The sequence below is a fragment of the Aulonocara sp. 'chitande type north' Nkhata Bay genome, linkage group LG16, assembly GCF_057382095.1.
Source record: "Aulonocara sp. 'chitande type north' Nkhata Bay isolate Kocher_YH1m ecotype deep benthic linkage group LG16, A_spYH_male_GT1.1, whole genome shotgun sequence".
NCBI lineage: Eukaryota > Metazoa > Chordata > Actinopteri > Cichliformes > Cichlidae > Aulonocara > Aulonocara sp. 'chitande type north' Nkhata Bay.
Genome location: NC_141359.1, coordinates 4,746,378 through 4,761,006, shown reverse-complemented (window position 1 = coordinate 4,761,006; position 14,629 = coordinate 4,746,378). Strand labels below are relative to the sequence as shown.

The window sequence follows — 14,629 nt, the reverse complement described above, 5'->3', positions numbered from 1 at the left end:
AAATGAAGCCTACAGCTATGCCAGGTTCAACCACACAATGAAGGAAAACGTTCTGTGCAGATCCAAGTTCAGTGAACTTTTAGACATACATATGTAGGGACCTCCAGTCCTTAGGGAAGCTTTTTTCCTCATACTGTAATCCATACATGTGTGCACGTGTTTTAATAAATCACCACACCTGTTTCCCACTGTCATAACAAAAGATAAAGAAATGAGGGGTGGCTGAGTCTTTTGCATGGTACTGTATAAATACAAATTAATCAACAAAAACAAAGGGAGAAGTTGCCCTCAGTAATTTCACTGTTTTTGAACACACGTTCCTGCACAATTACTCTCAGTTAGCAGCCGTAATCGGAGCAGGACAAATTAGCATGGCCAGCTACACTGCACCCCCAAATCACAAACTGCAGTAACTCCCAGACTTAATGACTTTACACATTTACAAAGGAGAAAAAACAAAAGTTTATTTTTGTATCCACACAGAATTCTTCCTGATGAACAGTGTCCTCCGTTTTTACACTTTACTGTTTTGGAATCTGTCTCCTTCTTTACTTTTAAACAATTCACTATTTTGTCTCAGATACATATTTGAACGAGATGGAAAGATTTGCACTTTGCGCATCAAGGAATGCAGACCTGATGATGAATGTGAATATGCCTGTGGTGTGGAGGAGAAGAAATCCAGGGCCAGGCTTTTTGTTGAAGGTGAAATCCTCAGCGTTGCCTCCAAGAGTTTTCAGTAGAATGTAGTTCCTCTTCTGTTCCTGCTTGGTGTGACCGCTTTAAAAATGTTATTTTGTCCTGCAGAGACCCCAGTGGAAATCATCAGACCCCCGCAGAACGTGTTTGAACCTCCAGGCTCGGACGTTGTATTTGAGGTGGAGCTCAACAAAGACAGAGTGGAGGTGAAGTGGTTGAGGAACAATATGACCGTTGTCCAGGGAGACAAATACCAGATGATGAGCGAGGGTAAAGTCCACAGATTGCAGGTCTGTGAGATCAGACCTCGGGACCAGGGAGAGTACAGAGTCATTGCCAAGGATAAAGATGCAAAGGCCAGGCTGGAACTGGCAGGTGAGAGTGCAGACACAAAAAATACAATAACTGTCACTGCAGTCACTGCTACTGCAGTCCAAGTCCAAGGCATTGTCCAGTGAGCCATGGGTTACTTAGAAAAATCAGTGTTGTGTTCAGTAGTTATTGTACCTGCTACATGTGCTACTGATGATATTCCTCACCTCTTGCAGCTGTGCCTCAGATAAAGACCACTGACCAGAACTACGTCACAGATGTTGGAAAGCCTGTTATCATGGTCGTCCCCTACAGTGCCTATCCACAAGCTGAAGCTGACTGGCTGTACAACAACCTGAGTCTGCAAAAAGACAACATCTACACCTCAGCTGAGCACACAGAGTACCGATTAAAGAACCCCAAGAAGGTCGACGAGGGCTCCTACAAGATCATCATCAAAAACAAACATGGAGCGGGAGAAGCTTTCATCAACCTGAATGTCATTGGTAAGGTCTCCTTTGTTATGTAGAAGCAGCTGGTTAACTACAAGTAAACAAAATTATACTAAATTAGTGTTAAGACAGTTTACAATTAAAATTACACTGAACTGCAGCTTCCACAAGGATTTTATAGTAATTACGTGTGATATTAGAGATAAAATAGTTACTAGTACAAGCTAGTTTTTTTAAATAGTCTGACCACTATTGGGATCATTAATGTTAAATGTGAAGCCAAATCTGGACAACACGTCGTCAAAAGCTGTGTTCTGCTATATTAATCTAATTCAGATGATACATAGTGCCTCAGTATTTCTCACCCCATACATAATGAATGTTACTTAAATCTGCAGGTTGTTTCCTTCAAAAGTAGCTGAAGCAGCATGAAAAGGTGCAAAACATTATTTTTAATTGTCAAAAAGAAAAGCATAAAAATTCTCAAATCCCATAATAACGAGTGAACTTTAAAAGCACCAGTCATACTTAAAACAACAAAATAATGGGTGTCGTGTGGTATTTTCACATCTGCTGTTTCTGTGATTAAGAATAAACTTTAGAACGGGTTTCTCTTCATTCAGAGCTGATACTGTAGTGTAGATGTCCATAGGCTGCTTATCTTATCCTATAATGTGATTTTCTTTTCCAGATGTCCCAGGACCTGTGAAGAACCTCCAGGTGACTGACACTGCAGATGGTGAGATCAGCCTCGCATGGGAGGAGCCTGAGAGCGATGGCGGCAGTAAAGTCATCGGCTACATAGTGGAGAGACGTGATGAGAAACGTAAGACCTGGACACTGGCCACCGACCATGCCGAAAGTCCTGAGTACACAGTGACCGGCCTCCAGAAGGAGTCCAAGTACCTATTCAGAGTCTGTGCCCGAAACCGGGTTGGCAGCGGACCCACTGTGGAGACTGACGAAGCTGTGCAAGCTAAGAACAAGTTTGGTGAGATTTACTGTATTTATCTTTTGCACACATTTAAATAATGATGTAAAGTAGTTCTGATGTTAGACAGTAAGCTTCACTTTAAGGTAACAAAAAAGATATAAAACTAAGTTGAAGAGATGTTACTTTTTTAGGTAAAATAAAAACAAACAATAGTTTAACTTTATAAATATAGAGACTTTATATTGCAAAATACTGATAAAAATTTGTAGTGCATGAACTGATATCTTGGTAATGTTAGCTTATTGTTCTCGTAACTGAATTAGACGGAGGCTAAATCAAATTATCTGAATATGGTGAGTATGGTGTTAATATAACAAACATGCCAAATCTTTGAAGTTAAGTTGACCTGTTCTGCTCATATCCTTGTTTCTTTTTTAAAATCTTTACTCTGTTAGAGTTCAAAATAACCCATGATATTTTATTTTAAACTGTTCCTTTACACAGCCACCAACTTTCTCTTAGCTTCTTTATGAGCCACAGGATGTTTCAGATTAAACAGAAGCATTGATATTTTGATGAAAGGAAATTAAACAGTCTAGTTAAGTGGACAAAAGTAGCCCAAACTTCCAAGTTCAAGATCTTTGAGGTGCAAATTTAACTTGATATATACTTTAATACTTGGATGCTTGAACACATGTTCACTAAAATATATTTTGTTTATCTCTGTAGATGTTCCTGAAGCTCCTCTGAATGTGATCGTGGGAAACGTCACCAAGTTTGGCTGCACTCTGTCTTGGGAGCCTCCCACATCAGATGGAGGCTCTCCCATTACCTCTTATATCATTGAGCTCCGCGACAGGACGTCAGTGAAGTGGTCTCCTGTCCTGGTGGCCAAACCTGATGACCTCAGTGCCATCATTAATGATGTCATTGAGAATAAAGAGTACATTTTTAGAGTGAAAGCTGAGAACAGAGCCGGTGTCGGCAAACCCAGTGCTGCCTCACAGCCCGTCAAAATCATGGATCCAATCGGTGAGTTTGGCTCATGGAAAGATGATTGGTTACCCTTTCAAGTAAGAAAATGATTATCTAATGGTTAGATAAGGTTAGTCTGTCCCTCAAAATCAGGGAAAATCAATATTGAACAGAAAGAAGCTAGCACTCCAAAGCAACTTAACTAGTTCAGTGTCAACCTTTCTTGCCTGGTAAAACGTAACACACACACTGGTTTACCCTAGGATACTTCTAACTTAACAGGTTTAAAATTGGTGTTTTCTGATCACCTGCAGAGCGTCCCAGCCCCCCTCTGAACCTGTCCTGGCAGGACCAGAACAAGAGCTCAGTGCAGCTCACCTGGGAGACTCCACTGAAGAACGGAGGCAGCATGATCACCGGATACATCATTGAACGCTGTGAGGACGGTTCTGACAAGTGGCTCCGCTGCAACGCCCGTCTCTGCCCTGACCTCTTCTACAAGGTACAAATCAAAGAAAATCATCTGCAAACCTGAGTAGCTGTTTCGTTGATGTTCAGTGTCTTGTGACCAAAAACAACCTTTGAGTAAAAGCCCTTTATCAGCTGCTTCGGGCTAAAAGCGTGTCATTAGATAATTGACAAAACAAGCCTTCCAGCGAGGGTTTAAAAAAACCTGTCATTTAAAAAAGGCATACCAGTTATTTCAAAGTAAAAACCTCCCAAAACTGTCTTTTAAAGTCTTTTAAATAAAAGGTTTTTTAAAAGTTTGACATTTCTTTGTTGTAATCCCTCACTGACGTTTGCCTCAGGTGTCAGGTCTGAAATATGGGACTAAGTACAACTACAGAGTGTTTGCTGAAAACGCTGCCGGAGTCTCTGAGCCTTCAAACATCATCGGACCTCTGCTAGCTGACGACCCACATGGTGAGATTAATGAATTAGTTCATAGTTATTTTATTCATATGCTATTCCTTCATAGTAAAATCCTTGGCAAAGGCAGGCACGTTAAAACCTCTGTCTCTTCTCCAGTTGGTCCAAGCTTTGACCTGAGTGCTTTTAAAGATGGCCTGGAAGTGATTGTTCCCCAGCCTCTCACCATCAGAGTCCCCATAACTGGATATCCAATACCTGTTGCTAAGTGGACCTTCGGAGAGAAGGAGCTATCCAGCGTGCATGATGAGCGGGTTTTCCTCATGACAAAGTCAACATTTACAGAACTAATGGTCACTCCGAGTGTCCGTCCAGACAAAGGCATCTACACGCTACATCTGGAGAATGATGTCACATCGGTCTCTGGAGAGATTGAAGTCAATGTTATTGGTACACCTTAAAAATCTTCCCTAAAAAAACTGAGCAGAGCCTTGACAAATGTTACATTTTTGTTAAAATTGTGTCATCGGATTTCTGTTTGTGTCTCCAGCTGCACCCAGTGCTCCAAAGGACTTCAAGGTCCTTGAGGTGACTCGGCAGCATGTCCACCTGAGCTGGGAGGCTCCAGAGCATGATGGAGGAAGTCCTCTGATTGGCTACCAGGTGGAGAAACGAGACGTGTCCCGCAAGACCTGGGTCAAGGTACAACAGTGACATCGGCTTTCAGAGTGTGCTGAACCAGCTGATCACTACATAATGTGTCATCTAATATTTAAATTAAAAAAGTGTAATTTTATATTTTAAAACACACACACGTGTAAGAGAGAGAGTGCTCTGTAATTAGCTGGCTCTGGGTATTCATGAACAAGTAACAGCCGAATCGTAACAACACCTGCTGACTGGCACTCGTATAGTGCATTTCCAGTATTATCACCCACTCAATAATATCTCCCCTCATACTATTTCCATGGCCCCAGCCTGTCATGAAGAAATGTTTAGCTGGACTGCACATGGTGATGAAGGACCAGTTAAGCCTGATGTTAATTCTTCTTTCTCTAAGGTGACCACAGGGATCCAGGATCTGGAGTTCACCGTTACTGACGTGGTTGAAGGGAAGGAGTATTTGTTCAGAGTCACCGCCTGCAACAAATGTGGACCGGGAGAGCCAGCGTATATTGACGAGCCAGTTAACGTCTCCTCTCCTGCAAGTGAGTAAAGGCAGTGTTCAATGTGTAACATTGATGTTAATGACAATACTGGCTGTCTCTATTAATCAAAATACTTAAACACATTCTTCGTACACGTAGAGTCAGAACAACACGAGACTTCCTTTCGATTAAACTGCTTCTGAGAAACTTTCTAAGCGCTCCAACTGTTTTTTTTCTCCAGCTGTCCCCGACCCTCCAGAAAACCTGAGGTGGAGGGACAAGTCAGCCAGTGGCATCTTCCTGACCTGGGAGCCGCCAAAGTATGATGGCGGAAGCGGCATCCGGGGCTACAATGTTGAACGCTGTCAGAGAGGAACGGATAAGTGGGAGCCCTGTGGGGACTTGGTACCTGAGCTGAAGTGCCAGGTGACGAATCTTATTGAGGGTCAGTGGTACTCTTACAGAATCAGAGCCCTGAACCGACTTGGAGCCAGCCGGCCCTGCAAAGCCACTGATGAGATCCAGGCTGTTGATCCTAAAGGTACTTGTGATGTAGTCCTCTTAGGACCATGAAATTTCATATGGTGTAATCCAACGTTACAAGTTATTCCCTCGTATAAACTCCGTATAAGCAAGCCATTAGTTTTATGTGGTCACACTGAGCTTGCTGTCCTCTTTACTCTATTGTGACTATGGCATCTCAATGCCCACCTACTGACTGACTTCTTGTCCTTAATTTCTATGCAGAGCCTCCAGAGATCCAGCTGGATGCCAAGCTTCTGGCTGGTCTGACTGCTAAGGCTGGCAGCAAGATTGAACTTCCTGCTGATGTGACAGGTAAGCCTGAGCCACGAGTCAAGTGGACCAAAGCCGACCTGGTCCTCAAACCAGACGACAGGGTGTCCATCGACACCAAGCCAGGACACTCCATGGTTACCATCGCCAAGACAAAGAGAGATGACAGTTCCACTTATATCATCGAAGCCACCAACAGCAGCGGTCGTGCCACTGCCACTGTGGATGTCAACATCCTTGGTAAGATCAATTAACGACCGAGAAAGGTACAGATTCTCCGTTTCTGCTGATTACAATTTTAAATCTGCTCTTCAAAACAGATAAGCCTGGTCCCCCTGCTGCTTTTGACATTTCTGAAATCACCAATGAGTCCTGCTTTCTGGCTTGGAACCCTCCACGTGATGATGGTGGCTCCAAAGTTACCAACTATATTGTTGAACGGCGAGCTGCTGATAGTGAGATCTGGCACAGACTGTCCTCCACTGTGAAGCTGACCACATACAAAGCTACCAGTCTGATCAAGTTCAAAGACTATATCTTCAGAGTATTTGCTGAAAACCAGTTTGGTGTTGGTCCAGCTGCTGAACACCCATCAATCACTGCTAAATACCCCTTTGGTAGGCTACCTTACATCTAATATCTTAGAAACAGAAATTTCCATTTGTAGATGAGTCCATTTCCAGTTTTCTTTTATGTATAGATTCATATACAGTAGTATTTTTTCTGTTTGTTTGGATTGAAATGTCTGATGCAGCATTAACCTCCTAGGACCTGCGTCCACATATGTGGACATCACATTTTGGGTTATTTAGACCATAATACTCAATTTTGCTCTACAAGGGCCTGATATCCACTTACGAGGACATTATCCTGCTACTGTTCTAATGAAATTTTAAACGAATATCCTCATTTGTGGCTCTCATTTTTCTTAGAAACAAAAATCAGGTAAAAAAAATAATCTGGTAATTCTTTGTTTTTACATTCATCAGGTCCCAATCAGCCCAAATATCAAAGAGAAATTAAAAATGCTGCCGTGGAAGAGTTCGGGTCTTAGGAGGTTAAGATGGAAAAACAGCTTAATCGTACAGGTTTTTTTTTATAAGATCCTGTGAGAGATTCTTGTTCTTGTTGATTCTCAGCTAACTGAAGAGTTTAGTGTGGAACATTTATCATAATCAGGCTTTTTTACTTTCAGGTCCCTAGTTGGTCAAGTACATCAAGTCTTCATGACTTGGACTAACCTGATGCATCTGATCTTGTCCTCAGATACTCCCGGGGCTCCTTACAAGCTGGAGGCTTCAGATATTGCAAAGGACTCTCTGAATCTGAACTGGTATGAGCCCGATGAGGATGGAGGAAGCCCAATTACTGGATACTGGGTGGAGAGATACGAAGCTGACCATGACAAGTGGATAAGATGCAACAAGCTGCCAGTCAAAGACACAAACTACAGGTGAGCCTAGCTGTCACATTTCAGAACTGATGTTTACACATTGAGCTTCTTTGGTAGATTAGTGTGCTGATGTACATTTCCAACAGAAAAGTTTAAACTCAGGAATATTAGAAAAAGTACTGGTGCTCCTGATGTTTTCTGTTTTCTCTGATACTTCACTGAAATGAAATGTGTTCTTAACTATAAAAACACAGTACAACTACGTGGGATAGGTGGCTGGTCAAAACAAGTTATAGCATCTAAAAGGTTTTCACTGTTACCAGGTTCACCTTCTATCCAGGACTCTCTGGATCAAATCCATTTTTGGAGATAAGAACTTTAGACTTAATTTATGAGCGACCCCTGTACACGGACAAATGTGTGGTTTAGTAACACCAGACTGAAACTGACTGAACTGATCTGGTTACTTTTGTTGTTTTCACAAAGCACCTGTCCCATAAGTTAACCTATTAGAAAAAAAGTTAATTCAGTGATTTTGATTCCAACAGACAAAGGCTGACTGAAGCAATCAATTCATACAGCCGTCACAGCTGTGCTTCAGTCTCTTACACCGAGCTGAAAAATTGTCTGGCAAATAGATCTGATGAATTAAATCCCTGGATTTTAGCATGTCTCTTTAGCATGCAGTTTAGGGTTCATTTTAAAATTTTAGGTGTAACTTTTAGAGCTCTGCACGGTGAAGCTCCCCAGTATATCTCTGACCTGTTGAAACCTCATGTTTCATCCCGAGCACTTAGGTCTTCAAGTCAGAGGCTACTGGTGGTCCCACGTACTAGGTTTAAAACACGTGGGGATCGGGCTTTTCAGGCACCGAGGCTGTGGAACTCTCTGCCGTTGTCTTTACGCTGTCTAGACTCTACTGACTCCTTTAAAAAGCAGCTGAAGACATTTTTATACAAACGGGCTTTTAATTAATTTAAACTTGTATGTCTGATCTTATTGTAAAGCACTTTGTGATTTTTATCTGTGAAATGTGCTATATAAATAAATTTTACTTACTTACTTAGACAAATGGTGGGGGTCTGGTAAGGAAGTTGGGGGGAAGCAGACAAGCAGACAACTCCACAGGAAGAGTCTTTTGTCTCTTCGAGGACTCTGGGAGGTAGCAAGGGAGTGCGAACCTTAAGCTGTGAAACAGCTGTGTACTGCCTTTAGTTCCTGGAGACGGTATTTAGCTGAGTCTGCCCCACGATCATGCAGGCTCCACCAAGCTTGGTTTTCTGTTCTTTGTTTGTGATTAAAGAATGTTAGCTTTTTTTTTTTTTAAAGAATGTTAGCTACCGCTCACCGCTCGTCTGCAGGCTTTACTTACAGTTTTTTCTGATTGCTTAAGCACATTTTTTGTAACTATTGGCTAATTTTGCAAAACTCTTCACACAAATAAGAAAACCTGTCACCCAATAATCAAAACATTGTAGTTCTCTTGCAAAAGCAAACACAGCTAGATTAACTCTTCACACCTTCGTAAAAATGGTGTTTCCGTATCAAACAGTACACACAAGCCATCATCTACTAAGCACACAATGCGCCAACTGCACACTGATGGTATGAATACAAAACACATCTGGCTTTTGCTTTCTCTGTGCACAAGGTAGGCTATGTCAGTTTGAGCTCATACTTCTGTCATAGATCCATAAGCATAGAGGGATCCAAACTTCAAGTACTGGTGTTTATTCAAACACATCAAAACAAACACAAGTGTTTATTTCCAAGTATAGGATTATTTGCAATCGCCATAATGACTATATGGGTTACTTGGTCTGCAGTGAACATGCTTCCTCTGCCCCAGCATCTGGTCATCTAGCAATTCTGTAAAGTAACAATTTCAGTATTTTTACATCAATGGTATTGGTGTGTTTCTCATTGGCATATGGCAGTGCTACAAATCTTTGTGCGAAGTGACTGTACTAACCGATTCTCATTTCAAGACGTCCTCATGGTGCTTGCTACAGTGTAGCGGCTCGAGTTAGGCTGGACCCGTTGGCCAGCTTCCCTCAGGGTCATTCCACGGTTGATTACATGGTCCACTATTGTAGCTCTGATGTCATCAGCAATTCTATTTCTTACTCTTCCTACCCTTCCTCTCCCCCCTCCTCATCTTCCTCTCCCCCCTTCTCGTCTTCCTCTTGCTCCTCCTTGTCCTTGTCGTCCTCTTCATCCTACTTCTTCACCTCCACGTCCTCTTCCTCGGCCTCCTCTACTTCTCACTCTTTCTGCTCCCTCCATTGTACTCTGCACACACAGCTTACCTGTATTATAGTGCTTAGGCTGATTGCAAAGTGAACTGATTATCTAAAAAAGTTTTCACATGTGAAAGTGTGCCAGACAGTTGGCAAATTAGTGTTAATGATAGCCATACATGTGTATACTTTTGCTAGGAGTGTGTTGGAAATTTGGTAATTGAGTGTTGTGCAGTGAATTGTGCCTACAGTTTTGCAAAGTGTATGTTACAAAATTGCAAACTGAGTGCAAAGCAGTTTTTGTGCTTTTAGTTTTGCAAACTCAGTGAGTGGTTTTGCTATAAGTCTGAATAGTTTTAGAGATCGTGCTACAGGAATCACAGTTAGGGTTTAAGCATTCAGAAAAAACTGTAATGGAAAACTTCCACAACAATCTCCATCGTTCACATTTGCAACACTACAGCAGCAACACAGCAGTGTTGATACTGGCCACTGAGTCTTCATCCGAAATGCACTGCACCTTGTGATGGTTCCCAAAGTTAAAAACAATTGATTTGTGTAAAAGCATATGGGAAACTAAGATTATGCATCATCTCTATTATTCAACATCTGACAATGGAAATGAGGCAACAGTATAAACTGAAAAACAAAACGTTATTGAAGTTTTTTATATTTGCATTAAAATGCAGGTAAAAAGAGAACTTTCATATGCTATAACTTTTTTGACCAGTCAAAGACACAAAAAAGGTTAGCCTAGCTACTCTGCTGTCGAATTTCAAAACTGACTCTTGCATTAAGCTTCTTTGGTAGATTACAGTGTACTTTTCTTCATTAGGGTCAAAGGTCTTCCAACCAGGAAGAAGTATAAGTTCCGAGTCCTTGCTGAGAATCTGGCCGGAACTGGGAAACCCAGCAAGGAGACAGATCCAATCCTTGTTAAAGATCCTATTGGTACTAAATTTCCCTTACTTCTATAAGCACTTTAAATCTGTTTAGAATAGATAAATATGTCACGGTTGTTTTTCCTACCAGACCCTCCATGGCCCCCTGGCAAACCCACAGTGAAGGACGTAGCTAAGACGTCATGCTTCCTAATGTGGACCAAACCAGAGCATGATGGCGGAGCAAAGATTGATAGCTATGTCATTGAGATGCTAAAGACCGGCACCACGGACTGGATCCGTGTGGCAGAGAACATCCCCATGCTGGAATATTTCCTAAAGGGCCTGATGGAGAAGCAGGAGTACTCGTTCAGAGTGCGAGCTGTTAACGTGGCTGGAGAGAGCGAACCCAGTGAACCCAGTGACCCAGTGCTCTGCAAAGAGAGACTCAGTAAGAATAATTCATGATCTAAAAACAGAAAAACATACTGGAGTAAAACATAGATCAATGATCTGTTCTGCACTGACTGCCACATAATACAAGAGGGGTGAGCTTAAAAAAATGTGCAATTTATAACACACACACAAATAAACATAGATATTTAGTGTGTGTGGTTCTATAACACAGGTGCTGTCAGACAATTTAGACAAACATGAAATAAAAACAAATGTCCAGAACACAAACAGTTAACTGTACAATAAGCATACGTGGGGTTCTCTGAGAAAGGTTCCCACATAAGCCTCTCAGAGTGCTAATAAAACTGCCATAAAAATACACAGAGGTGGGTTGATTATTATTTTTTATGTTCAAAATAAGGTTAAAATTTTGCATTTATTCAGGGTGGGTTTAAATCTATGTCCAATCATGAGCATCAGTACAGTGGGATATATCATTGCTTCAGTACCAAAACTGAAAACCAAAACTTAAATGCACGCTTGGATAATTGGTAAAAATGGAACGCCCTCGGGAAAACGTCTATGTGGGGAGTACAAGACAGGAGGGCCGTTCAACAGCTGACCTCTCAGACTGGCAGCTCAGCATTTACTGTTGTAGGACAGCTGATCAGTGTTCAAACTCTGAGTACGTTCACCCTGAATTAAACAGGTTTTTTAGATGAAATGTGTTTTTCATCTGGAAAAGACGAATGATGTGACATGTAAAGCACAGTTTCACATTTTCTTAAATTGAGTTTAATTGTTTAAATTTAGTTTTAATTGTTGGAATATTTGAAGTTTTAAACAGTCAAAACATTTCCCTGTAAGACAAACTGGTAGAGAATAAGCGTGGTACACTATGGTATATGGGCGACACATCCGACAGCTGGTGCTCTGAAGCTGGCCAGGTCACACCGACAGATTAAAACTGTGGTTTGTCTTCCTTTCCCCAGACCCTCCCTCAGCTCCACGCTGGTTAGAGGTTGTCAACATCAGCAGGAACAGTGCTGAGCTGAAATGGGCGGTTCCTGAGCGCAATGGAGGTTCAGCCATCACCAACTACATTGTGGAGAAACGTGATGTGAGGCGTAAAGGTTGGCAGACTGTGGACACCACAGTCAAAGAGCTGAAGTGCGACGTGAAACCGCTCAATGAAGGGTCGCTTTATGTGTTCCGTGTTGCTGCTGAGAACGCTGTGGGTGTCGGACCCTTCTGTGAGATGGAGGACTCTGTGCTGGCAAAAGACACTTTCAGTAAGTTAGAAAGGATGCGCAGTCGCAATGAAAATCCTCACTGCTGATCTGTCAAAGAACGATGATAATGTTTCCTCATTTCCAGGTACTCCTGGCCCACCCTACGCTCTCGCTGTCAGTGCTGTGACCAAAAGATATGTGGACTTGCAGTGGGAGGCACCGAAAAACGATGGTGGAAGACCCATCCTCAGGTTACATTTTACCATTTTATCACATTTTATCTTGTACCCTGTATGTGACATTGCACAACTTAAGTCCCGTGCAACTTAAACATTTCTGCAAAACTGATTTCCTTACGTTTCTCATGCAGGATAGGCACTTAGTAGATCACCATGTAAATGGCACCTGCAGCAGAAGCAGCAGATTTGTTTCCTCGACCTAGTATGTATAAAGGTCTATTTCCCTTGTATTCCATTGGCTGTTCAGGTATTCCATTGAGAAAAAAGAGAAGCTTGGAACTCGCTGGGTGAAATGTGGGAAGACCTCGGGTCCAGACTGTAAGTACAGGGTAACAGACGTCATTGAGGGAACAGAGGTTCAGTTCCAGGTCCGAGCTGAGAACGAGGCTGGCAGTGGACACCCAAGTGAACCCACCGAGATTCTCACCATAGAAGATCCAACAGGTCAGCTCAGGAAATAGATAAAAAAATAAATAAATAAGCTTCATATATTTACAGTAAGTGTATAGTTAAATTATTGTATAGTTTTTATAAAATGCTATAAGCATGTGTGCACTTTTATAGAGCTGTTTCTAATCTCGTTATACTATGTATAATGACAATAAAGGCTTTCAATTCATTAATAATTATATTGTAACAGTAAAAACAATTTAAAGTGCGGAGAGTCTGAGTTTATATTCTCCCCTCCAGGCATCCCATCACCACCCATTGAATTACACGTGACTGGAGCCAGCCGAGACTTCCTGGCAATTGCCTGGAAACCTCCACAAACAGATGGCGGTGCCCCTGTCAGAGGATACCACATTGAGATGTGCGAGGCTGGAACTGAGAAGTGGATGAGGGTGAACTCCCGTCCAGTGAAGGAGCTCAAGTACCGTGTAGAGGAGGGCGTGACCCCTGAAAAGGAGTACATTCTGAGAGTGAGGGCCGTTAATGCTATCGGAGAGAGCGAACCGTCGGACATCTCTGAAAATGTCTTTGCCAAAGACTCTGACTGTAAGAATCTTCATATTTGTTTCTGAGAGTCACCGGTGCCCTTCATTTGTGGCTGAGAAAGATTTTGTTTTTCTGTGTTTTCAGGCAACCCAACTCTGGAATTCCAGACTCTGGATCTAGTTGTTGTGGAAACAGAAAAGCTGCACATCCCAGTTCCCTTTAGAGCAGTCCCCTTACCTAAAATCACCTGGCACAAAGATGGCAAAGAGCTGAAGGCGGATGAACGCCTTGGCTTTAGGTGAGTGTTCTGTGCGAATCCTTTCATCTAGAACTTTTGTCATATCGGTTATTTCATTTCACACCAGCACAGGCCTTACACTCATCCATCTCTGATTTGCATAAAAACTTTATGCTTGCTGTGAAATTTAATCCTAATATAACAAACAAAAAAATAAATAAAAATCTACAATCCACCCACTTTCAAGCCATTTTTCACACATTTAAATGTGAGGAAAAGTTTGAACATGAATATTTGAGTCTAAAATTTTCATTTTTCTTACCATCAAAATGCATCAAGATCCTTAATTTGGGACCGATGTGTAAATGTCTGAGTAGTGGCAAGTTAAGGTAAGAAAAATATAGAAAAAAATTCTAGCGTATCCAGGTATTGCTTTTTGTGATAACTGAAAAATAATGTTGTTAAAACATATTCATAGTTTTCATTTTTGACACTTGCTCTACCCAACAGTTTGAGACTTAATGCATTCAGTCTGATATTTAAAATTAAGTTTAAAATATACTAAGAGGTAGAAGAGTGCTGTCCAAGAAACTGAGCAGGACCCTCAAACTCCCAGCCTCTACTAGCACCCGATCTGGGAATATAAAGAATGGGGAATTTATATGTATTTACATGCCTGATCTCTGCTTACCTGTAGAAGTCATGCCAGGTTTAGGGTTGGGTTAGGGATAGATTAGGGATTTAGGGTCAGAGGGGTTAGTAGGCAATTTTTTTATGTGCGTATCTGTCCCAAATTGATCTATTTCAGCTGTTAGAAAGACCAGTTTTTATTAGTTTTTGACACATATATTTATATTTCAGTTAGCAAAACAATGGTCTGAAAGTGACC

At 41.7% G+C, this 14,629-nt stretch overlaps 1 protein-coding gene across 1 annotated transcript in view; it reads left to right on the top strand.

Annotated features, from left to right (window-relative positions):
- Window positions 1–14,629, top strand: part of LOC147310850 (titin-like) — a 216,913-nt gene that overhangs the window by 112,810 nt on the left and 89,474 nt on the right. Inside the window, exons 119-139 of the mRNA XM_086267493.1 lie at window positions 581–705; window positions 808–1,074; window positions 1,248–1,517; window positions 2,155–2,454; window positions 3,127–3,429; window positions 3,687–3,874; window positions 4,182–4,296; window positions 4,402–4,692; window positions 4,793–4,944; window positions 5,303–5,450; window positions 5,632–5,931; window positions 6,138–6,425; window positions 6,506–6,802; window positions 7,452–7,638; window positions 10,654–10,769; window positions 10,851–11,150; window positions 12,088–12,387; window positions 12,473–12,578; window positions 12,814–13,010; window positions 13,257–13,562; window positions 13,647–13,800. Coding sequence (XP_086123619.1) covers window positions 581–705; window positions 808–1,074; window positions 1,248–1,517; window positions 2,155–2,454; window positions 3,127–3,429; window positions 3,687–3,874; window positions 4,182–4,296; window positions 4,402–4,692; window positions 4,793–4,944; window positions 5,303–5,450; window positions 5,632–5,931; window positions 6,138–6,425; window positions 6,506–6,802; window positions 7,452–7,638; window positions 10,654–10,769; window positions 10,851–11,150; window positions 12,088–12,387; window positions 12,473–12,578; window positions 12,814–13,010; window positions 13,257–13,562; window positions 13,647–13,800 — 4,710 coding nt within the window. The remainder of the gene's footprint in view (window positions 1–580; window positions 706–807; window positions 1,075–1,247; window positions 1,518–2,154; window positions 2,455–3,126; window positions 3,430–3,686; window positions 3,875–4,181; window positions 4,297–4,401; window positions 4,693–4,792; window positions 4,945–5,302; window positions 5,451–5,631; window positions 5,932–6,137; window positions 6,426–6,505; window positions 6,803–7,451; window positions 7,639–10,653; window positions 10,770–10,850; window positions 11,151–12,087; window positions 12,388–12,472; window positions 12,579–12,813; window positions 13,011–13,256; window positions 13,563–13,646; window positions 13,801–14,629) is intronic.